Source organism: Elgaria multicarinata, chromosome 3 (assembly GCF_023053635.1).
Source record: "Elgaria multicarinata webbii isolate HBS135686 ecotype San Diego chromosome 3, rElgMul1.1.pri, whole genome shotgun sequence".
NCBI lineage: Eukaryota > Metazoa > Chordata > Lepidosauria > Squamata > Anguidae > Elgaria > Elgaria multicarinata.
Genome location: NC_086173.1, coordinates 7,521,573 through 7,546,450, shown reverse-complemented (window position 1 = coordinate 7,546,450; position 24,878 = coordinate 7,521,573). Strand labels below are relative to the sequence as shown.

Below are 24,878 nucleotides of genomic sequence, written 5' to 3'. Positions count from 1 at the left end.
GACTACTGGAGATCCTTTGTTTTAACTGGAGATGCCAGGAATTGAACCTGGGAGCTTCTGCATGCTACAGTTCTTCCCCCGGACAACATGTAGAGCAGTGAACTGATCACATTTGACCATTGGGTAGATTAATCTATTGCATGTGGGACATGAGAACTGAACTATGTTACTCTGTTAAGTGTCATATACACTGATGTTAGTTTATTAAAACAATTCCATCCAAGCCTACACTTTTGTCTTACATATCAAGCCTAGTTAAATCTAAAAAAATTTTTTTTAAAGCTTTCCAGTTCCTAGTCAATAAAGGAGAACCTACAGGTTCTACCTCCTATTACTCTTACAGACAATGGGGCTTTTCACACAAAATGTTAACCCACACTCAGTGGTTGAGTGTGGGTTGTTGCTGAGCTATGTGTTGTTTGTTGAACTGTGGGTTAGAATGTTGTCTGAACCCAGGACATCTTCCACAGGGTGGCTTGTTAACCATGCAGTTTGCCTTGTTAGCCATCCTGAACAATCCAACAACAAACCATAGGTTCTCAAGGTGGCTTGTTTGAGAAAAATAAGCCATACAGCATGGTTAATGGACCACCCTGTGGAAAATGTCCTGGGTTCAGACTACACACTAACCCATGGTTCAACAAACAACTCACGGTTTAACAACCCACTGACACAAACCACTGAGTGTGGGTTAACGTGTTGTGCGCACCCAGTTCATAACTAACAATTGAGGGCATTTGATGGTGTTAAGGCTGAGTTGCTTACCTGGAGGTAATAGTTGCTTGTCTGGGGGTACCGAGTGAACTGATGGCAGAGAGATTCAAACTGGAGAATGTCTAGTTCACAGCACAGGCTCTTAGCCACCAAAGCAGCAATTCTTTACTCTCTTACCTGGAAGTAGGCCTCATTGAACTCAGTGACACTTACTTCTGAGTAGACATGGATAAGATGGCACTGTAAGTCTCTTGAGCTCTCTAAAGCAATACTTGGGGATCTCTCAATGGGAGGCACCAAGCAGAAGTCCCAATCTATACTGCACTGAAAATTGACATTTTGCACATTTGGAAGAACATATCAAATGGGGCAAAAAGCACCACTCTGGTTTAGGGGGATTCATTTCACCTCTTTGGCATCTTCTGATTGAATCAAAATAATCTCTGCCAGGAAGAAGGATGGATCAAGCCTAGGTCAGTGTGTTTAGAAAACATTCTCCAATCCGGGAACAGATTATGGATTCCTAACATCCCAGCCTTCATATGTACCTCTTTTATGTACTTTATCTAGTTTTAATATCTTAAAAGATATATGCATAGATGTCAACATCTCCCAGCTTGGAAGCTCTTACCTCTAAATCCTGTACGTGTGGTGGACTGCATATTTTCAGAAGTATTCTTCTTCAGTATTCCATCTCTTTTTCGAGTCCTGATCCTTGGCACCGAGAAAAGATATTTGGGTTCAATCTAAGTCCCCTAAACCCAACTCACCAAAGCATCAAGTTCATAACTGCCTTCCTGGTGGGCAGATTCTTTCCGTACCAATTATTAACCAGTTATGTAGTTGCCTTTGAGCTTCACTTCTAGCTGCAGAATAAAAAAAAAAATCTTTAAAGGTACTTTGTTTCCTAGATTGCCAAATCATAGATTTATGTCTTAACCTTGCTCAGAGTCTTCGGAAATCAAAAAAGCGACTCAATTCAGAGATGGTACTAATGGCTGATTGAGGAGGGGACTCGGTTGCATCATCAATCTCAGAAGCGGCAATCCATTCCAAGACCTTTGGGAGACTTGATTGCTGCCGAAACACCAGTGCTCTGGAGAAAGACAAGAGGCACGTGGAGCTGGCATCCTTGGGAGCTACTGCACACCCGTCTGCTGGAGAAGGGGCACACTGAGCTGGCTCCCTTGCCTGGCAGCTCCCAACGGAGCTGTTTTTGCACAACCCTCAAAAGCGAGGAGCCAAGTCCTGAAGTGCGCCTGGAGCTTCCTCAAAGCAGCGGCTCCTGAGAGGCATGTAGAGCCAACTTCCTGGGCATGTGCACATGTTTGTGCATGAGAGTGCATGGGTATAAGGGTACATGCGCATGGAGTATAGAGTATATTTGTGTCTGAATGGGAAGATGAATGTGTAAAACGTGTGTGTGCGCAAGTGTACATGGAGTATGGAGTATATGTGTCCCTGGAGTGGGTGGGTGTTGTATGTGTAAATGGAACATGTGTGCGCGGGGGCGATCCACTGGTCATCCTTGGCATCCTTCTCCAGCACAAATGTGGATTTTGGATCAAAATATATTCCCCACCCCTGCTTCAACTGTAGCCATCCTTCGCCACCTCTGGCATTTCTCCACCCCACTAGCAACAGCCAATGATTTGAAGTGGGGACAAGGAAATACACAACATGGCTAAGTTCACCTAAATGGCATTGGGTGGGGGAGAACGCATCACAGGACTATCTTTTTTAACAGCAGCCTTGTGTACTTTGCCACAAATTAATTGCCTACCGTGTGTGTGTGTGTGTGTGTGTGTGTGTGTATGGACTGTAGAAAATTGTCTTATCTTTTGGTAGCTGCCAAATTACTGCTTGTTCAATACGTATCCGGCTAATAAAAGGCTGGGACATGGTAAATGTAATGAAATTGTCATAAATGATTTGATTTCATAACAGTGCAACTTAAGCATATGCATATTTTGTGAAAACAGAACACACGTTGGGATTTTCAGTCTTGAACAATACTGGTTGCATTTGGATGCAACACAAAAACCAGCCTTTCTCTAACATGACCATTGGCTAGAAATGATGGGAGTTGCAGTCCAGCACCACTGGAGAGCCCCAGGTTGGGGAAGGCTGCACTAAATTAGAGTTAAATGCCACATGAAAAATCCTTTGGCTCCTGCATTCCCTGCACTGCCTTCCCCATTCATCTGGTGTGCCCAGCAAGAAGAGACCAGAAGCAACTTATTTTATTTCCCACAAAACATACTTTTTCCAAACCAGGTTGTGAACAGCTTGTGAGAACTCCATGTAATACTGGCCCTGTTCAGAAGACACCTTAAACCATGGCTTTAACCATGGTGGTTAAGCCAGAAAGCCAGGCCGTGTTCAGAAGACACCTTAAACCATGGTTTTAACCATGGTGAGTAAGGCTTTGTGCTTTAGTCACCATGGTTAAAGCCATGGTTTAAGGTGTCTTCTGAAAACAGCCTGGCTTTCTGGCTTAACCACCATGGTTAAAGCCATGGTTTAAGGTGTCTTCTGAACACAGCCTGGCTTTCTGGCTTAACCACCATGGTTAAAGCCGTGGTTTAAGGTGTCTTCTGAACACGGCCTAGCTTTCAAGCTTAACTACAGTGGTTAAAGCTGTGGTTTAAGGTGTCTTCTGAACACGGCCTGGCTTTCTGGCTTAACCACAGTGGTTAAAGCAATGGTTTAAGGTGTCTTCTGAACGGGTCCACTGTTATCTTAACAGATGCATCCTCTTTGAAACAAATGTCATTTTATACATAATCTGTTTAAAATAAATGTCCAATAGCCACAACCAAAGGGAGGATTCTTCAAAAACAGTATTTCACCTAACTTTCACAGGTACTTACTACCCGTGTTGCTCTGGTTCCCAAGAATTACATTTGTTGTTTATTCGTTCAGTCGCTTCCGACTCTTCGTGACTTCATGGACCAGCCCACGCCAGAGCTTTCTGTTGGCCGTCGCCACCCCTAGCTCCCCCAAGGTCGAGTCCGTCACCAGCTTAATATTCCAGCCCTCTGCCTCACAGTAAGGAAATATCCCAAAGTTACATCACCCCAGCCATAGATCTAGACTGAGAAAGCACAGCCCCTTCCGTTCACCCTCACAACAGCTGAACAGAGAAAGAGGCAGGAAAGAAATTGCTTTAAAGTGACAGACGATTTTTTTTTTATATTTAAAAACCAAATAATAATAATAATAATAATAATAATATTAATAATAATAAACCCAGATTAAATAAAATGTACAGTGAACATACCCAGCCAACATCTGTATGTGCAATTAAATACGGCTCCGTACCGCGGCACAACGCTGAACAAAAACAATATACACGTGTTCCGGAGAGGGGTTGAGGGGTGGGACATGTTCTTTCACGCGAAAAAAAATAAAAAATCAAAACAGAAAATCAAAAGAACAAGGGGGGGAAAATCAATGTATCTCTTCATTCTGTCCATATAAATATCTCCAGAAAGATTCCCCCCTCCCCCACCAAATTTTTTTTAAAAAAAAAGAAAGAGGGGGTGCATGTGGAAATAAAGGAGGGGGGAGGCGGAAGGTCAAGGGGCTGAGAGGGGGCTGGAGAGGCCAGTCCAGTGTGCTTGTTGCCCCCCCTCTCCCCTCCCCTCCCCTCCACTTGCCCCTATTGGGAGCTGGCACGCTCCAGAACACGCAGGGCATAGTTCTTTTTGGCCATACGCAACTTGAAGCAGCTCAGAGAGTTGTTGAGGCGCAGGGAGGCGTTCTGGGCTGCCAAGGGGCTGGGGAAGACGGCCACGATGGTGTATAAGGCAGCGAGGTCAGTATGCCTGCCGTTCTCTGCAGTCCCGTGGTTGTTGTCGCCACCGCCCCCAGGACGCCCCTGAGTCTCTTTGAGCCACTGGATTTTGGCACCGGACATGGCGAGTTGGGTGAAGAGCTTGTCGGCCTCCGTACGCGTGATGCCCTCGGGTAGGTCAGTGACCTCCAGCACCCGGCCCAACACTGGGAAAGGAAGTGCAAGGCACAGCGAGCGAGGGGAGAGAGAGAGAGAGAGAGAGAGAGAGAGGCTGTCAATATCCTCAAGTTGCAATGAAGACAGTAGGCAGGAAGGTGAGTGACAGGGACCTAGAAGTCCTGGTTTCCATTTTCAGCAGGGCTGCCAAAGGACAAGCTTTGGCCAACCCTGTTGGATTGGGACCACCATTCATCTCGTCAGTGGTGCTAGTTAGATATGGGACTGGGGCAGACCCCAATTCTTGTCCTCTCTAGAGACTATCGTTTCAGGCTCCAGGGAACAGAATCTAAGGGCCATGAAAAAGTCACGTTGCTTACCTATAACTGAAGTTCTTCTTCATGGTCATCTATGCATTCACACATATAGGCCCTGCACAGGCCTCTTTCCTCTCAATAAACTGTTATACATTTGCCCAAGTGGCTTGTTTCACCTTGATAACGAAAGGATCTGATCAATGACTTGGACCTGGCAGACTCAAACCCAAACTCAACACGCCATCGCTTTCCCAAGAATGCACAAGGCTTTTTTACACTGTCATACCCCGAACCTCATAAATGCTCAAGTGTAGACGGTGTGATGCATAGAGACCACGAAGAAGGAGATCTGCTGGAGGTGAAAGAGTAATGCTACCTCTACTGCTGCCTCCTCTGGGATGAAGGGTCATGAGGCAATGAGCAGCTTGTCCCTCAGGTCAAGAGAGGCCATATCCTCCGTGCCGCTTTGCTGATGTGCAGCCTGCGCCCTTACACACGTCCCCTATTATATCGCCAGCCTCGGGTCCATTGGCCGGTGGCAATCACAGCCGTGGGGTCCCATTTCTCCCTCTGAACTGGCCCAGTGAGGTTGTGACCCAAACAAACCACTGAACCTCGAATCTGATGGACCGATCACCAGTCAGACAAGCAAAACCATTGCCTCTTCTCCCCACCCCCCAGTTTGGGAAACACTGCTCTAAGCCGAAAAGAATTTCCCCCTCTCGTCAGCTCCAAGTACGCTGCCAGTCATTTTCGCGGGTTCCTATGCTTGGGGAAGAGTGTACCGCAGCCAGGTCTGCGTCTTGGCAGTCGCTCTGAATTTGTGCCTCAAGGAAGGAGCAGCGTGGCAGTTCTAGTTTCCCGTTAGCAGCAGTGCCGGGTCCTGGCAGGCGGGATTCTTTGCTAATATTAAACAGGCACGTAACAAATATAGCAGACCCACCCCTGGGCTATTTTCCACTGGAGGACGGGGGGGGGGGGGGTTGGGGTAGAGAGGTCCCATGCCTAAAAGCTACTCTTAAAGGCACAGCAGGGCATTACTGTCATTTGTTTACGGGGGCATTTTCAACACACCTCCTCCTCTGTCGGCACGTGGAGTTTCCGTGCCAACTTAGCTCGCCCTGCCTAAATCTAATTAGCAAGCGTCCATGCAGTTCGTATGCAAAGGGAGATGGGCCAGCCCAACTCAGTGCCCTCGGTTGGCCGTCTGCACAAACTGGGGTGTGTGGGGTGTGCGTGCTCTCCGTCATCACTGTTTGGCAGGCCAACCTTCACAAGGAAGTTAGCCGTGGCCATACGTAGTGAGCTCGTTAATGAGCAGAAATACGGACTTCACAGGTTTCCAAAATGCTGCTAAGAGACCTGTTTAGCCTCGCACAGTGAGTACATTTTAGCAAGCTTTAGCTGACAAGGGCAGGCCTCATTCCCTGGAGGGCTTCTCCAGTTATGTCAGCCTTTTCTCATTGGCCTGGTTCAGACAACACGCTAAACCATGCTTCTTAACCACAAAAATGGTTAACGGAATGCATTGACCTTAATGCATTCCATTAACCACTTTGTGGTTAAGAAGCGTGGCTTAGCGTGTTGTCTGAACCAGGCCACAGAGTCTTATCTCGGGGTGAGCTGGGAGGTTTTCAGTCCTAACTAGGCCAATTACTTTCCCAGCTTAGATGCTTTGGGAGCCTGCGAGGGGGACCCTGCTTCTTCTGAGAGGGGGGAGGGATGCAGTCTGTCAGCTCCTGAGAGAAAGGCAGGAAACTAGCAAAAGAACCTATAAGATCCAATCCACAAGCTTCATGCTTTGGCCTCACTTCAGGAGGAACTCTGCATAGTACTGGCCTGGAGAACCTGCTATGGCTCAAAGGGACGGCTTCTATCTATTGTGGGGGCCATGATAGACACCCAGCTATGAAAGCTTGATCAGTTGGAAGGAGGTGTAAACTTTCTTCTGCATCCACTTCCTCTCAATAAACTGTTATATTTTTGCCCAAGTGGCTTGTTTCACCTTGATAACCAAAGGACCTGATCAATGACTTGAACCTGGCAGAACCAGAACCCAAACTCAACACACCATCACTTTCCCAAGAATGCACATGGTTTTTTACACTTCTATACACTGAGCCCCATAAATGCTCAAGTGTAGACGGTGAGCACAGACCCCAAAATATCCCCCAAATGCAAAAATCAGAGGAAGAGGTGGGGGGAACAAGAGGACCAGGCTATATGATCCTACAAGATGGTGCTGGTAAAAAGTGAAATGCCAGGAATACTCCGCTGTGGAAAGGGCCCTCCGGAAGTTGATAATGGTAGGGAAAGAGATTACCTGCAGGTCTACATTTTAAAGCTTACTGGATGGCATCTTACTCTCTGCAGGGCCTATTAAAATGAGACAGGCACTCTGGGAAACCAGGCAGAGTTTGCTGAATCCATAGGTGTCATCTTGCGATGGCTTTGGTTGCCTAGGCTCTGGCCACTTTAGGAAAGTGATTGGACAAGGTGAAACAGCGGTCCTTCTTGGCCAACGTGTGCTGGCCTTAGCCCTGACAGAGGCCGAAGACCAAGGAGGTACCCAACCCTACAGTCATTCTAATCTAGAGCGAAGACTGCAAGATTGAAAAGGGGGGAACCAAATCATGAAAAGAGACGACTCTCTGACGTAACAGTAACTGGAGCTAGAGCAAACGCCTCTAACCTAGGAAGGTGTACTGGCAAAGGTAAGGCACGAATCCTCCCCTGCAACTGAGGAGGATCCCCAGTTGTTATTTCCTGCTTGGGCCCTATCCCTTTAAGCCAACTAGCCATTCAGAGGCAGTGGACACCGATACGTGGGTTCTCCATGTTCTTCCGCTGGCCGTGGGTTAGGGCAGATGACCATGGCCCTGCCACACCACCTACTTAGGGAGTCCCAATAGAACTTGGGGGTATGGGCAGCAGCTCCCCATTCCAAAACACCTTTTCCAATCCCTATCCCAGATTTAGCATTTGCTCCAAACGCATCGGCACAAGGCAAAGAAAAGGCAACGCTAGAGGTTCTGTAGCGGATGGACTGGTCGGTTAGGTGCCAGGGTGCAGGTGCCATGTGTTTGCCACTTGCCTACGTCACTTGTTCCGAGGTCCGTGGATGCTGACTTAAGAGCCTGCTTCTTGCTCCGATTGCCATGCTTCATCCCTGTTTGTCCCTGTGATGGAAAAGCAAAAACGACAATAACACAGGACACTTCCACGCTCGCCCAGGCATCATTCCTGGTATTTGGATCTGAGCAGTGTTGGGGCCTGGAAAGGAGCTAGTGTCAGGTCCTGGCAGGCTTAATTCCTCCTATTCTGCCCTAGGGTCAATACCAGACAGCTCCCTGAAGCAGCAACCTTGCTGAAGCTCAGCAGGTTCAGGTCTGGTCAGTGTCTGGATGGGAGACTGAGAACCCTGCGTACCCTTCCTTGAGTTCTAGCACAGGAGAAAGAGCCAATCAATAAAATATTAGGCTGGGTCACAAAGCAGTAGCAGTGGAAATTTCCCACATTTTCACATGTTACACCTGAGTTTGTGCCTTCTTCTCCATTGGTCTTCTGCATGAGTGAGACTGTGAGCTCCGGAACACTTTTTTTTACTTCTTCCCTGACAAGTTTGCTGCAATTCATCCTGAGCCCATGAACTAAATGACGAACCAGCAGCAAATTTCCCCCTTGCACCTGATTCACTGTCCATCTTGAAAGGGTGCTTCTGTTCAGAGTTCCCATCCTTCACACCTGAGTTACTGACATCCTGCTGTCTTCAGGTACCTTCCCACCTTAGACACAAGCAGCAAGCCGGCTGCTGAGGCACAACTCAGGGAACCCACAGCAGCACATCACCTGGGTTTTGCCCTCCATAGCGTAGAAAGGAACAAAAGGCATAAACACTGAGAAGCCACCCAAGATGGGGGGAAATGGCACATAAAAGGCAAGTTGGGCAGGAAATCACAAGATTCCCAGTGGTTGAAGGCAGCATGTTTCACCGGCCATTTTTGCAACACACCCCACTTCACAATTCAGTGTTCCAGTCACAGGGAACAACTCTCAGTTCAGCTTGCAGAACCAGTTACACTGAGTGTTTATTCAGTGCATTTAAGTGTGCAAAGCAGTTCACGTATATTATCTCAGCAACCCCTAAGGTTCTGTAAGACAAGCCATTATTATTATTATTATTATTATTATTATTATTATTATTATTATTAGCATATGACAGATGGAGGTCTAAGACTACCTAGGAAGTTCATGCGATGAGACCTGGGACTTCTGGCTCCTAGTCCACGAAGTTGCACCTGTGCCTCCTCTCACTGCCGCCATTGCGTTTCATACTAGGCTGACTGATCAGTTTAAAGCCTACAACTGCCTTAACAGGAGAGGCAGAGCTAAGTGGAATTCTCAATCTGGCAGGTTCTTCCACCTGCAATCCTAACCTGGGAAGGAGGAGGTGGAGAACCCAGTCTCCTCGCTCAAGATTTTATAACTGGGGAGGGGTGAGTGTGGGTGGGTGTGCGTGTAAGTGTGCATGGCTGGAAGTGCTTTGAAAGTCAGTGTCTTAAAGCAGCAATACATCTACCTATGAAAGGAAGGAAGACACTTTCAAATGCTACCTTACTCCTACAACCCCAGCCTGGTCTATTAGGAAGAAGAACACTCTGCTTCCGCCAGCAACTCCACCTCTGCCCTCTCTCACCTGGTGTGCTGTATAGCTGGACTGGTTGTGCAACAGAGGTGGGGGACAAATGGAAAGATTGTACTGCAGCGGCTGGCCCAGCAAGGAATAGCGCCCATCACCTGGAGAGAAACAGAACCAAAGAGGGATTGAAGGACCGCCACGATACCTGACCCTCATTTTGCTTTGTAAGCAGGATTTCACAAAAGTGAGAGCAGCTTAACTCTTGTCTTCCTTTGCTACTAAGGGATCCTTGCTATTGCACAAATACACGGACGCAGGGTTGAATTTTTACTAGCTTAATAGCATGGCAGATCATGTCCATGAGCTATAAGATGCTGAAGTTCTTGGTCTGGCTATAGAGGGGAGAAAGCTTCCCTCTGGGCAAAGGTTCAGCATGGCAGTGTTTGAATTACATCCATTTCAAGCCTCCAGAGTTCAGAGTTCTGGCGGTTATTCTGCAGTGTGGCTTTTAATAACAGGGAACTGCTAATTTTATAGTTCCTTTGTTATCTTCTCTGAAGGTTGGAGTTTATGCCCAGCAGTGAAGCTCGCGCAGGAACTGGAACTGCAAAGGAAGTGCCACTACCCACAATGCATCTTGCCACCCATTATGGCATCAAGCAAAAAGTTCTTTCCTTTGTGAGCCTTGAAGGTCAGCTCTTATACTGCTCAGATTTCCTGAGGCCAGCTCAACCACGGAGATTTTCTTCATAACAGCACGGGTGCCTTGAGCTCTTTAGCTATGATAAAACCTCCCCAGAATCCACCTTACCTTGTGCTGGGCCCACAGGCCGGGGGAACTGTGTGAGCACCGGGAGGGGGCTGAGACCTGTGCAGACACTGTTGAGGCTAGTGACAGGTGATGGTGCCGGGGATTGCGTGGGGGACGTGATGGGGCTATTCAGCTGGGTGCTGTTGGCCTGGAGAGAAAGGTGGAGGAAAGAAAGAAAGGTTATAGGCTGGGGTAGGTGCAACCCACTGCATTCAACCCAACCCTTGCCCCATCTTCCATCAGTTCCCTCCCCACCCTCTCTACCTGAGCGCTGGTGTCTGGGTTGTAGATGTCTCCAGGTTTCTGACCTCGCTGGTCCAAACTGTAGTACTTGCAGTGATTCCATTGCACCATTGAAGGGTTCTGGGGAGGCTGGGGGCCATTGGGCACATTGAGTTGCATTACCACAACACCAGGCCCCGTTGGAGAAACCCCTATGGAGGAAGCCACGAAAAATCATCATCACAGAGTGATGGACAGCATGTGAATCAAGCATCAATCTTTTTCCTTTCCAACTCTCGCTAAAAAAAACCCTGGAAGGTCAAAATGGAAGCTTCATGAGGATCATGGGTATTACTGCTATTATTTATAAAATGCTATCCATATTCTACGGTGGGGTGGGGTGGGGTGGGGTGGGGGGACATGAGTTTCAGCGGTACAGCAGAGTGAGAAGTAAGGGTTAAGGAGCCCTTCACACCCCGTGCCAGGTTTTCACCAACTCGGCTGCACTGTTTCTTTTTTTACAGTCTCAAAAAAGAATCAAGGAACCACAAGTAATGTGTAGTTCTGCCCTTGCTTTGATGTAGGCAGGGAGAAGAACCATGATGTGAAGGGAAGAATTTTTTTGTTTGCACCCTCTGGAAAAAGAAAAAAAGAGATCAGTTCTCTGGAGATGCTAGCTCTAGTGACGGAAGGGGAGAACAGACTGCTCAGTGGAAAATGAGTGTGATTTGGCTCCAGTGACGTCATAGGCAGTAGCCAATAAGAGGCTGTCACAGCCGCAAACACACAGCCCTTGAAACAGCACTCATCTCCGTTTGCGGAAGAGACAGGAGCCAATCTAAAATGCAGGAGGGAGGAAAAAGTAACATAAAAACAGATGCTCAGGATACTCCACAAAACTTATGCCTCGATAGGCCTGTAGAGAAGGACTTCCTGGGACGGCAGAATTCTATAGACACCAAACTAATTGGGAAATCCTTAAAGGGGGAAAAGAACACCCTGAAAGGTGAGGAATGTGGGCATTTTTTTAAATACAATTGCAGCCCCTTTTCCCTGGCTTCATATGAGTGAATGGAGCAAAACATGTCCATTCACTTTTAATGAACAAGGAAAAGGAGCCAAAAATAGGAGGAGACACAGCTACTTATTTAGAGTGACCCTATGAAAAGGAGGACAGGGCTCCTGTATCTTTAACAGTTGTATTGAAAACGGAATTTCAGCAGGTGTCATTTGAATATACAGAGAACCTGGTGAAATTTCCTCTTTATCACAACAGTTAAAGCTGCAGGTGCCCTGCCCTCTTTTAAATCTGGTCACTCTAGTATAGCTCCTGCAGCTTTAACTGTTGTGATGAAGAGGGGAGTTCACCAGGTTCTCCATATACACAAATGACACCTGCTGAAATTCCCTTTTCTATGCAACTGTTAAAGATACAGGAGCCCTGTCCTCCTTTTCATATGGTCACCCTATATGAGAGAGAGAGAGAGAGAGAGAGAATTCAAGCCAGCCCTACTCCTAGCTTTTCATGAGCTTCTGAAATTGCCAGCTCTTTATTAGCCTATCCCCCCAAGAGATGAAATCGTGGATTGTATCATCAACACTGCCCCTGCCTCCCAATCATCAACTTCTAGCTATTAACTGTGGCTTGTAGCTTTTGGTTTCAAGAACTGATGCGAATCCTAGGCCCGAGGGCTCCTTGCACACTGGGGGCATGGGGAAATAGCACGCTGCCCTCAAACCTCCTCAATTCTACGCAATGTCCTGGAAACATCACATAATGCACCACGGTTCTGAAGGTATGAAAGAGATGTAGAAACCAAGCCACAGAGACAAAACCAGATGGGTCTTTTAGGCTCTAGGATCAGCCCACTCTGAAGTTCCTTTCTCCTCTGAAGATTGCTGATTCCCCACAGACAGTGAGTTGTTAATGTTTTCACTGTTAAGGTCTGATGAAGGTTCATCCCCAGCTGGAGAGGAGCCTGGGAGAATCACCCCCCCTCCCACTTCCCATGTAGGCTGGAAAGTTTCTGGCCCTGTCTCTTCCGCTTATTTATTTATTTTATTACATTTATATACCTCCCCATAGCTGAAGCTCTCTGGGCAGTTTACAAAAGTTAAAAACAGTAAACATTAAAAAAGTATACAAAATTTAAAACCACCAAAAACATAAGAACAACAGTATGAAAACAACGACATCCATTTAAAAACAACAGTTCTGGGGTCCGCGTCAGAATCTGATTCTGATTGATCACCTGAAACTCCTTCTCCCACCCTAAGGGGAACAGGCCTGGTCATGACACGTTCACGCAGAGGGCTGGTGTTGCCCAAGAAGCTCTGCAACAGGAGTGCAGAATCATCTTCTGCTTGACAGCTGAATTCCGTTTTGGAGAGCTTGGGGGGGGGGGGGGGCGCTGCATTCCAGTGGTGAAGGAAAAAGGGGCGGGATCAAAGAGATCAGCATCTTTTAGCTGAATGCTCTTAACAGCTAGCAACTAAGCCTAAGAAAAGGCATTTCAACAATTTAGAATGGTGGGGAAACTGCACAAAAGCCAAGAGACCATCAAATGATTGGGGTTGGAGGGAAGAGGCTGGGGTAAGAGGAAGGGATGACTGGCCACCTGAGGACCCTTGGAGGGCCAGGCTGGGACCCCCAGTTCTGAAGCCCTGCTCTAAAACATGCCCCAGAATCCTTTGCTACACGAAGAGCTTTGTGGCAGGGTGGGCAGGTATTCCTTGGCTGATGTGAAAAGGAACCCCTGAAGGCAGGAACTTTGACAAACACTGCTCTAGACTTGCTATGCAACTCATTAACCACATATTTACCGTGCGCAGGCCAGTGACACTTCCAAACACACATCCGACCCTGCAGAAATGGTCACTTTTGTGTACTTGACCCAGCAATATCTGAACTATTACAGGTGGGAAACTGCACGGGCACAGTGTGATCACCTGTCGTATTGTACTCTGCTCCCAAAGACAGCACAATTGCTGTCTGGGTATATAACTGACTCTTTGACTTGGGCTAAACACACAAATGGCGGCACGGGGTGGGTGGGATTTAAAGCCAGTAAGGAAATATTTAAATAAGTATATGCGTTGAATTGGACTTCTATGTGGCCATGATGGTTAAAGCTTGACGTTCAAGCTTCCAGTTTAAGAAGGCCAAACCTCCATTTTTTCTCCCTGTCACAATGTTTTCTGTGATCCAGCCTTTCCAAGAAGTGCTTGTGTGTTGTCCAGCTGTCTCCCTGCTTTCTCTACCTGTCTCCCTGCTTTCTCTACAAACATGCTAATATGCTTGATTTAAACATAGAAACAGAAACCCAATTTAGCCTCCATTAACATGACAAATGGAAATCTTTTATTAGCGTAAGCTTCCCTGTTCTGCTTCTCATAAACTCTGCCTCTTGCCTTCATCTACAGCAGCCTTCCCCATCCTGGTGCTCTCCAGATTTTTTGCACTACAACTTGTAGCATTCCTGACTATTGGTCATGTTGGCTGGGGCTGATAGAGTTGAAGTCAAAAACCTCTGGAGGGTACCAGGCTGTGGAAAACCGCTACACACGATGGGAAGAGACGGGGCATATGAGAAGCCAAAGAGGTTGATTAGTCCATGTTACCAGAGGACTGGGTACCCTTTAACAATCTTGAGGAGTTTCCATTAAAAAAGTTAAAAAGGCAGCCTGAGTGTGTGTTTCTGTTCATTCTAACGGATGTTTGGGTGAAGCACATATGGTCCAGCTGAAGCTGCCGCACATCAGGGATGCCCTAGGAAACGCGAAGCCAGCTCCATTTTGGATGCTTTGACAACTACTCATTAAGTTTATATATGCCTTGTCCCTTTGACCATCTGGAGGGCAAAGAGAATTTGCCTTCGAGCCAAGTACTTTTTCTTTACCTAAAAATAAATAAATGTTCAAACACCAAGGGATTCTGATTTCCTCGTTAACAAACCTTTGCCTCTGAACTCAAAATCTTCTGCGCCTTCCCACACTTAGGGCACAGTCCTTTTGAGATGCCTGCCAGCCTCTGAACTTAGGAGGGCTGATGCAGAGTGGGGGGAGTGCGGAGGCGACCTTTGCCTTTATGCTTCCCTCCTCCCCTCTCTGCATTTTTCCTTGATGGGCTTTTTCACCCGTTTAGCTGGGGTTCTGCCGAGCTAGAGGTAAGGAGACTGGGGGGTTCTTTGTAAGCCGGCCTCCCCACCCACAGAACAGCCCCCTTTCCCTCCTCCCCAAGGCCACTTTTGCAAGCTCATAGGGGGTGGAGGAGCTCAGACTCCTGGAACTGAGGTCAGAGTACTGTCTCCAACCTCGGATCCAGGAATCCAACCTCTCCCATGCCCCTTCCCACCCCAGATGCTGTCTAGGGGCTATAGAATTGCTCTCCCCAACACTCGTTTATGCTACAACTTTTCTGATGTTTTATGTGAGAAATTGAGGAAACTCCAAATGCTAAGAGGGCCACAAGGAAAGCCTAACTGAGGTGATGATGAGGGAGACCTAAGATAGTTATTATTTCTTTAGTGTAAAATTAATTAATGCTGTAACATTACATTATCACAGTTTTTGTGTGTTTTTAGGAACTGTCCAAGGATGCAAGCTGAGATGGTTGATAAAACTCCCTCCTGGACTCCAGGTTCTCTGCCAGGGTGCATGAATGAAACAGAACACCACCCAAACTGTGTGTCAACACAGGACGCAATCAGATTGTGCATTTCTTCCACTTTGAGTGTGGAGAGCCAGCAACAAAACACACATCCCGGCTTCGCACTGTAATTCGACAGCTTTGGCCTTAAGTTTTCCTATGACTGTTGAGAAAATTTTGCATGTCCCTTCAGGAGTGTAGCAAGGGAAATAAACGAAAGAGTTTCATAGACCACTGATAGGGGAGAATCTTAGGATGGGGGGAAGAGGTTACCAGGAGACGGGTTCTGAGGAATAACACATCCCAAACAGCGACAGATGCTTTCATTTCCACGTAAGGGGTTGGAATCAACCGCTGGGTACCAAAGATGAAGGTTGTGGGTGCCCATAGAAAAGACGTAGCTACGAACAGAGTGGATATGGAACTGCATGTTGCTAATTCATTGAAACGGGGTGGGTGTGCTTGGCTAGCTCCCTGCCATTTCACAGCACGGACACACTTGCGAATGGTGAGCTGCAGTGGCTCTGGACAGCTCTGCATGTGTGGTGTGAGCATGCTGTCTGGAAGGGCTTTCTATCCCAAGCATTTAGGGCAAGCACAACACCAGGGAGGCATCAAAGCAGGGAGGCAGATGACACGAACACATCCAAGCCAGGCCAGCTGCTCACGCTTCTCTCTTTCATCGCCATACAGTCAGTCCCTAGTTCCCTTGGGGAGGAACTGGCTGCAGGCTTTCGCTGCTGGCCCCGGCTCCAAGCCAAGATCAAATGTCTTGGAGGGAAGGGTGACAGTTGCTGCCAGCTCACTCCAAGGAAAACACCTCTGCCCTCATTCACAGCGGGTAGGCCCTATGCGCAGAAACCCCAGCCCCCGTGGCAGCTACCTGGCAGACAAAGGCTTTTCTGCCACTCTTATCACTGCAGCCTTGCAAAATGAGAGGTGCCTTCGGAAATGAGCAAGACTCGAATGACTAGATTCGAACACCCATCCCAGCACATTGCAGCCCTTGGCCTCTTTTGCCATGAAATTATGAGAAGGAACCCAGAAGCGTGATTTGTAGTACTCCAGGGCCACCAGGAGGTGGTGGCGCAAGCCCAGCTGTAAGGTTTTGAAAAACCTGTCCAGAAACCAATGGAAGTTGCCTCCTGCTTGCGGATATTCACAAGTCAAAAACAGCCCAAAGCCATCTTTGGAGATATATACGTGGGGCAATCATATCCTGCCATGCAGGCCAGCTTCTCCTAAGTGGCAAGGTAACCTGCCTTACCTGAATACGGCTGCTGCATCTGTGGCGGGCTGCAGGGCGAAGGGGACTGGGGCATCTGGTACTGCTCTGTCCCAGGAGGTTGCAGGAAGCCAACGGAAGGGCTGGGAAGGAGAGGGGGAGACCCGGTGAGGCAGCAGAAGCGGCATGACGGCGACAGCAGCTGTGCTTCTCCTGAGAGGCAGCCATTCCCAAGCCCAGTTGTGCTGGGTAAAGGCTAATTACGGAGATTCCTACTTGGATCATCTTTCAATTAAAGGAATGCTTATTCAGGGGGTACAGACAGAACTCGTTCTCTCTCTCTCAGGCAACCTGGAGCTTCCCCCCTTTTGTGTAGCTGACTGTAGAGGTGGGTATTCATGTCCTATCCGAGAGAGATGTACAAGTTGTGTAGCTGATCACTCACAGGAAATAAATTTCTCTTGGGTGGGAAGAGGCAGCCAAAGAGGTCTGCAAAGCACCCCTGCAAAAGGTCAATGCCTCTGCTCTACCAGCTTCCTTCAACGAACTTCTGACTGATGCAAGTAAGAAAAGGAACCTGTCTGTACACTATCATCTCCCTCTGAGGTCCTCCTCCAAGCGCCTCCTCTGAGGGAGGTTTGGAAGATATCACTGGCTGCCAGTCCAGGATCGGGCTGATTCAAAGTGCTGGTACTAACATTCAAAGCCCTAAACGGTTTGGGGCCAAGTTATTTGAAGGAACGCCTCCTCCCATATGTACCTGCCGGGACATTAAGATCATCCACAGGGGTCCTTCTCCATGAGCCCCTGCCAAAGGAAGTGAGGCTGGTGGCTACTAGGAGGAGGCCTTTCTCCACTGTGGCACCCCGGCTGTGGAATGAGCTCCCCAGAGAGGTCCGCCTGGCGCCTACACTGTATTCTTTTCGTCGCCAGCTGAAGACCTTTTTATTTTCTCAATTAACTTAAATTTAAACTTTGCTGTTTTAATTCCATATTTTAACCTATATCAATTTTTGCTGTGTGGTTTTATCCTGGTTGTGCTTTTTATATTGTATTTTGTATATGTGTTTTTAGATTGTTGGTTGTTTTTATACTTCAACTATTGGGAGGTATAAAAATGTAATAAATAAATATTTTAAAAAAGGGCCTTCTCTTTCGTGGCCCACAGATTATGGAACACTACCCCCACTGAGAAATGCCAGGCACCCACACGGTTTTCTTTTCCATGCCAGGTTAAGATTTTCCTCTACCCCCAGGAATTTGAGGCAACCCAGGTTCTAGGGGTTTTCTTGTTGATTGTGCAAAACTGTTCTATTTTTATTTATTTTTTATGCGAATAGTTTTACATTATGTTTTAGACTGCATTTTTAGGGTTGAAATTTTTTGTAAATCAACCAGACATTTTTGGTGATTGAGCTATATAGAAATGCAATGAATGAATGAGGGTCTTCCCTGTGGATTTATGTCAGCGTTGGAGAGCATCATATGTTCTTTCAGTTGGGACAAAAATCCTAGCAAGCTTTTTAAATCTATGTATGCATCTGCAGAGACCACTCGAGCAGAACACTACTGCTCTTACCCCAAAGATCCTAGGTGAGCAAATGGGCCCAGCAGTTATCCCTATTATTACACTGAGGCTCTCATCGTTCTGACATGGTGATGGGGAAGCCAGATATGGAACTGGAGAGCAACTTCCTGCTCAATGCCAAATATTTTAGACAGCTTTTGTTTTTCAGTTATGTTTTATTGTTATTTTATGTTGAATTATGTAAACGGCTTTGAGTATTATCTTTTTAAAAGAAAAGTAGCGTAGAAATATTTTTGACACAATGGGCTGGTTTGCACAATCAAAACAAGTTACCATGGCTTATTGTGAGTCAAAGTGCATGCCAGGCACAATTTGCATAATCACGGCCCGGCCACAACTTATGACTTCCCAACCCGGGTGGCATGGCTTGTTGGAGGGTTCAACAACCCTCGAATGACCCTACAACAGTCCATGGGTTTTCTGAGGGTTATTTAATCCTGCAACAAGCCATATTGCCCAGGTTTGGATGACACAATAAGATGCCGTTGGATGGTGATTATGCAAATCACAGCACACACTGTGTCTCACAACAAGCCATGGCTTGTTTCAGCCACGTTGGCTTCTTTTGATTATGTGAACTGGGTCAAACTCACAGACTGGGTTCACACAACAGGACAACCTACACTTGTTGAGTGTTGAAATGTGGGTTGTTGTGTGAACCCAGCCACACTAACAAACCATGGGTTATCTTCACAGGTTGTTCGTGGTTGGGGTCATACAACTCCACAGCCCATGCTTCATGAAAAACCCTCAGTTCAAAGCAATCTACACTCAACCTATATTCAATCTTGAGTGTGGCTTGTCGTATGTGTGAACCTAGCCGAAACTTAATCTGATTCCCGGAGCTCTCATTTCATTTCTATCCCTGCCTCAGCTCATGTCCTTACCTGGTACCATTCTGCTGGGCTGGCGGGATAACACTGTAATAGACTGGCATCCCACCAGTTTGTAGTCCTCCTTGAACAGACTGGTTTGCTGGAACCAACACAGGCTGTTGAAAGGGCTGCTGGACCACGCCCTGAGACTCATTAGCCACTGGCACCTGCTTAGGAGGAGGAGGAGGAGGAGGAGGAGGAGAAGGAGAAGGAGAAGGAGAAGGAGAAGGAGAAGGAGAAGAAGAGAACTTATTATATAGGAAAAACATGACAACATAGTTGAAGGGAGCACTGACTGCAGACAACAGTGCAGAAACACTGAGGCTCCCTTTCTTTGGGATCTCAGAACCTGTGTGATCTTCAAGATTTAGCCTTTAAATGAAAAATCCCTGGAATCTTAGTATTCGTTTTAGGAAGGAGTATGTTAATCTGGTGTGAAAAGTGTTAAATCAAGTATGTAGTCCTCACAGTTGTGGAAATAGATTCAATAGGAATTCTTACATGGCTTAAAAACTAGAGGATATCAGGGCAGAGGCAATTTTTATTCAGCATAGCACACACATTCTTCCTCAATGACCAGGTTCTCATAACACAACAACCCACAATGGGTTGTTGTGTCATCCAAACACAGACCGCTTCCTACAGGATGGCTTATTTTTTATTTATTTATTGCCAAAAAGCCACTCTTACAACCAATGGCTTGTTCTTGGGGTTAACCCATGATGGCTTAACACATAATCCAAATCTGGTAGAGCCAACCCATTGTGGGTTGTAGTGATTGGACAGTGAGTCGCTCAGCAAGAGTGGGGGGTGGGGTGGGGGAGAAACAGCTGCTCTTCCCAAGCAATTTCACCCTGCATTGACAGCCGCTCTACTGATACCCAAACAGCACTTTGGAAGGGCTGTCTGTCACTCATTTGCCAACCCCTTTTTTAATTTTCCACATCCTGACATTTGAGTAAATGGAAACAGAATATGAATATTTGTCAACCCCAGGAAATTGCGCAAATATGTTCTTCTTCTTCTTCATCATCATTATTATTATTATTATTATTATTATTATTATGCTCTTCTCAATTGCGTAAGTGTACACACACAGCTGTCAAAAATATATAGCCTTGCTTTGTCTATTGCCTTGTATGTTTCAGCTATCAAAGGGAAGGCACTGCAGTATGAAACATATAAGGTAATTGACAAGAGGAGACTACATATACAGTGGTGGCCAAAATTGTGGACACTTTTTGAAATGTTCACGTTTTGCAACTTTGCATGCTTATAGAAAATGTTCTGTTTCACAAAATTCAAGTGTTTAAATATCAGTTGAAAGACCTGATTCATGTAATGCAACAATCCTGCTTCTTTTCCTGGGTGTCCAAATCAACTCTTTCCTTTGGCGCCATGGCTCTATTTATAATACTTCAAATATTCACACAATCTCCAATTGCGCTTCAATTAAAGAACAAACAGCAAAAGTGACTTTCCCCAACTTGAAACATGATGTATCGCAGCTACTGCCATGGGATTGGTCCCCAGAACAAGGACTGCGATTTGCAAATCCAATCCGCTTCTTCACTCAATCACACCTGTGTTTGCTTTTAGACTGAAGTAAGCATACCTTTTTTTTAGTACTGCAGATATTTGCATTCTATTTTTGTATTGAATTCAGCATTAAATTCTCTTTCAATTGATATATAAACATTTGAATTTTGTGAATCAGAACATTTTCTATTAGCATTCAAAGTTGCAGTGTTGCAAAACATGAAAATTTCAAAAGGTGTCCACAATTCTGGCCACCACTGTAGGCTTGACAGCCATTGACTGTGATGGGTGGGGGAAGGGGGGGTCAAGACTGCCCACTTAGCAAGGTGATCCCCAGGGTTTTAAGTGTTGAGCTGGCAGTTGGGGGTGCCCTGCTTCCATTTCACACTTCCTGAGTCTCCAGCAAGTCCTTTTAAGGGAGATCTATATCTCCTACTTTTCATGGTTCCCATTCTATTATTATTATTATTATTATTTATTTATATAGCACCATCAATGTACATGGTGCTGTACAGATTACACAGTAAATACCAAGACCCTGCCGCATAGGCTTACAATCTAATAAAGTTGTAGTAAACAGTAAGGAGGGAAAGAGAATGCAGACAGGCACAGGGAAGTGTAAACAGGCACCGGGAAGGGTGAAGCTAACAGTATAGAGTCAGAACAAACTCAATATTTAAAAGCTATAGGGAAAAGAAAAGTTTTTAGCTGAGTTTTAAAAGCTGTGATTGAGTTAGTAGTTCTCAAGTGTTCTGGAAGAGCGTTCCAGGCGTAAGGGGCAGCAGAAGAAAAAGGACGAAGCCGAGTAAGGGAAGTGGAGGCCCTTGGGCAGGCGAGAAGCATGGCATCAGAGGAGCGAAGAGCACGAGCGGGGCGATAGTGTGAGATGAGAGAGGAGAGCTAGGCAGGAGCTAGGCCGTGAAAAGCTTTGAAGGTCAACAGGAGAAGTTTATATTGGATTCTGGAGTGAATTGGGAGCCAATGAAGAGATTTCAGAAGTGGAGTGACATGGTCAGAGCGGCGGGCCAAGAAGATGATCTTAGCGGCAGAGTGGTGGACAAGGGGGAAGAATACAGCCAGTTTATTTCTACAGGCCCCTGGAAATGAAATTAGGGAGCTCAATCACTGATTTAGTCAATCATAGTTTGCTTTCAACATCAGCAGCAACCTATGGTTTGCTATCTACAGGCTTTGAGATTTATAGATTTGCAATGGCTTTTTGTCTGGTTTCACATCTGTTAACACTGCCGCATTGTCTTTGGGAACCGCTTCAAAATGACAGGAGGGGCTGCACAGAAATGATTTATAAACAAACAGTTACAGAAGCAGCTCAGAGCTACCCATTGCAATAAATGCAGGTCTACTGCCCAAAACAGCAGCGCCACATGGACTTATCCCTCTGCCCCTTGGTAACATGTACTCAAACAGAACTGCCCCTTGATGTCACCAAGCCGTGAGTTTCTTCAACCCCATTCCACGTCTTTGGCGAACACCGTCAGCGAATGCATAACGTGAAGACGGCTGGTTAAGTTTTACTACACATCATTAAGGTGGGTGGTGGGTGGGGAGACCTGACATGGAGCTACTGCTTTATTGTAACTGTTAGTCCCGCTCCACGAGTCCTGTACGAATCCTGCACAAGTCGTATCGGTGGCTTTTGAAAGAGGCTGAGACATGGCTTGAGGCTTTCCAAACGACCAGAGGGAACAAGAGATCGTGTAGGGTCATCAGAGGTCCAGTGCCGTAGGAGTGCAATTGCCTCTTCTACAGCCCCCTCACCCTTCCGCCACCACTCACTTGATATGAAGGCAGTGGAGTGTACTGGACCATCAGGCCTTGCATCTGACTGCCCATATTTCCTCGCTGATTGTTGAGGAGACCCTGGCTTTGAGACTGCTGCACACCCATCAGGCTCTGCATCTGGCTCCCCATGTTGCTCCGCTGGTTGCTAAGGAGAGCCTGGCCCTGGGATTGCTGCACTCCTATCATACCTTGGTACGGCTGCTGCTGGTTGGACATGATCGGCTGTAAACCTGCAGGGTAACAAGACGGGCAAAGCTTAATACTTTATACATGTGGGGGGTTGCAGTGCGGAGGGCTCCTCTTTAGGGTTCCAACCAGCCCTGCCTTCTTTCAGGATACTCCATTCCTTGCCCCCAACAGACGCTCAGCATTCTGTGGTCACAGAGCATGCTCAAACCTCAATGGGCTGTTTTGGAAGGGGAGGCTGCCCCCTTAGGTTTACACACACACACACACACACACACACACACACCTTTTTTTCTATTACTGCAAATCTTGGGGGTCCCCCGAACATGCCAATACCTCCCTTAGGAGCCTCATTTTGGCAAGATAGCCATCACAATTGACCACCTTAATTTAGTATTATTATACTTGATTGGTACCTTCCTCATGCTGTTTTTATTTATTATTTTAAGTGCATAGGTTACCCTTAGCATATTTGGCTGAGTACACATGTTCTCGGAGCAGTGAGTGGGACTATATAATCTTCAGAGCTGGAAGAGATCTAGAATCTCATCATGCTGGGAAGACACTAACCTCAGCTAAGACAAGGACCAAAACACGTTATGCTAAACGCATGGCTGCTACCAAATGCAGCCACCACCTCTAGAACATCTATTATTATTATTATTATTATTATTATTATTATTATTATTATTATTATTTCTATACCACCCCATAGCCGAAGCGCTCTGGGCAGTTCACAAAAGATTAAAACATAAAGCATTAAAAATCGATATACAAAATTTAAAACCTATAAAAACATAAAGCCTATAAAAAGGTGTCTCCAATTCCTGCGGCCTCATCCACCAGAGGTATGTCATTCACACTTTCCTTACAGCTTCCTCCAAGCCTCGTAAACACAGCTGAATGAGGTTGCTTTTAAATCTCAGCCAACATGTTGAAACAGACCCTCCGTGATCGATCAACAAAAGCTTTATCGATATGGATCTGAATACCTGCAGCTCTTCTGTGCAGACGTGCTATGAAGTTACCAGACTCGCACCTTCAAATGCAGGTAAAATTGAAAGGTACTTAATAGCCACAAGTACCTGTGACCCCCAAGGAACACATGATGCTCATTTGTGCTTTGCAGCCAAGCTAAATCTGCCCTCCCAAAGATCTTTAACACACACATGATTAGAACCCTATAAATAGACCGACTCCTCCTGGCTCCAAGAAAGGGCAAGATAGCCGGGCTCTCCCTGACAGCACTGAAGCTGCTACCTCCCCTTCTCCTTGCCTGGATGATGCACGTGCTGCATACTTACCAGGCTGCTGTGACTGCTGAGGCAGCTGTTGGCTGCGCTGCGGGCTGTAGGCCACCGGGTGAGAGAGAGGTCGGTATTGCTGGCTAGAGTTTGGGTACTGCCCAGGAGGGTAGTAAGAAACCTGAATCTGTCAGAAGAATAAAGGGAGCAGTAAGTCATTAAGACAAGGGGCAGGATGCAGAGGGGCTGCCGCCAGCACAGAGCCTTGGCACACAAAGCGACACTGGTTGCGGCAGTAAGCAGGCTCCCCCTCCTCCTCCCTCCCAATCCCCTTTCCTTTTGTGTCATGTCTTTTAGATTGTAAGCCTGTGGGCAGGGACTGTCAAGAAATACTTTTGTAAGCCGCCATGAGAGCCTTTTTTGGCTGAATGGCGGCATAAAAATCCTTAAATAAATAAATAAATAAATAAAGGGGGTTAGCAGTGGGAGACCCTGCCACAACCTTCCTTCCTTCCTTCCTGTGAATCAGAGACAGATAGGCACAGGGAACCCTCGGACCTTGGAGAACCCTCTAAAGCAGTGGTTCTCAACCTTCCTAATGCCGCGACCCTTTAATACAGCTCCTCATGTTGTGGTGACCCCCAACCATAGAATTATTTTCGTTCTTCTCTACACGATCCATTGTCATGGGATGGTTTGCTAATGAATATAATACATAACAATAGCTTTAATAATACAAAAGAGGATACATGACATAGTTCAGTCAATACAGTTTCCTAAGACCATTGGAAATATGTGTTTTCCGATGGTCTTAGGCGACCCCTGTGAAAGGGTCGTGCGACCCCCAAAGGGGTCCCGACCCACAGGTTGAGAACCGCTGCTCTAAAGGTAAAGCACACACGAATTTTCAGAATGACTGGCTGGCTCCACTCCAATAAACAGTAACAAAGATACAGGAACAAAAGCCGTCCCACACTTTCTGGGTCTTTCTAGCAATGCTGTATATACAGATGTGGAAGAGAGACACGGGGCTGGACCACAGAAAAAGCAGTGGCTTCCCCCCACCCCACCCTCTAATCCAGCAGTTCTCAACCTGTGGGTCGGGACCCCTT

General features: G+C 46.6%; 1 protein-coding gene across 5 annotated transcripts in view; it reads right to left on the bottom strand.

The window, feature by feature from the left end:
- Nucleotides 1-3,878: 3,878 nt before the first annotated feature.
- R3HDM2 (R3H domain containing 2) overlaps nucleotides 3,879-24,878 on the bottom strand; it is a 162,713-nt gene continuing 141,713 nt past the window's right edge. For 3 of the 5 annotated variants that reach the window (XM_063119230.1, XM_063119233.1, XM_063119234.1), the window contains 9 exons: nucleotides 23,827-23,953; nucleotides 22,331-22,566; nucleotides 19,007-19,161; nucleotides 16,574-16,674; nucleotides 10,701-10,870; nucleotides 10,437-10,584; nucleotides 9,683-9,783; nucleotides 8,081-8,165; nucleotides 3,879-4,719 (listed from right to left, as the gene is read on the bottom strand). In XM_063119230.1, coding sequence (XP_062975300.1) covers nucleotides 4,379-4,719; nucleotides 8,081-8,165; nucleotides 9,683-9,783; nucleotides 10,437-10,584; nucleotides 10,701-10,870; nucleotides 16,574-16,674; nucleotides 19,007-19,161; nucleotides 22,331-22,566; nucleotides 23,827-23,953 — 1,464 coding nt within the window. In that variant the 3' untranslated portion in view covers nucleotides 3,879-4,378. Of the gene's footprint in view, nucleotides 4,720-8,080; nucleotides 8,166-9,682; nucleotides 9,784-10,436; nucleotides 10,585-10,700; nucleotides 10,871-16,573; nucleotides 16,675-19,006; nucleotides 19,165-22,330; nucleotides 22,567-23,826; nucleotides 23,954-24,878 lie in introns of all 5 variants that reach the window. The other 2 variants (XM_063119231.1, XM_063119232.1) reach the window with 1 other exon arrangement.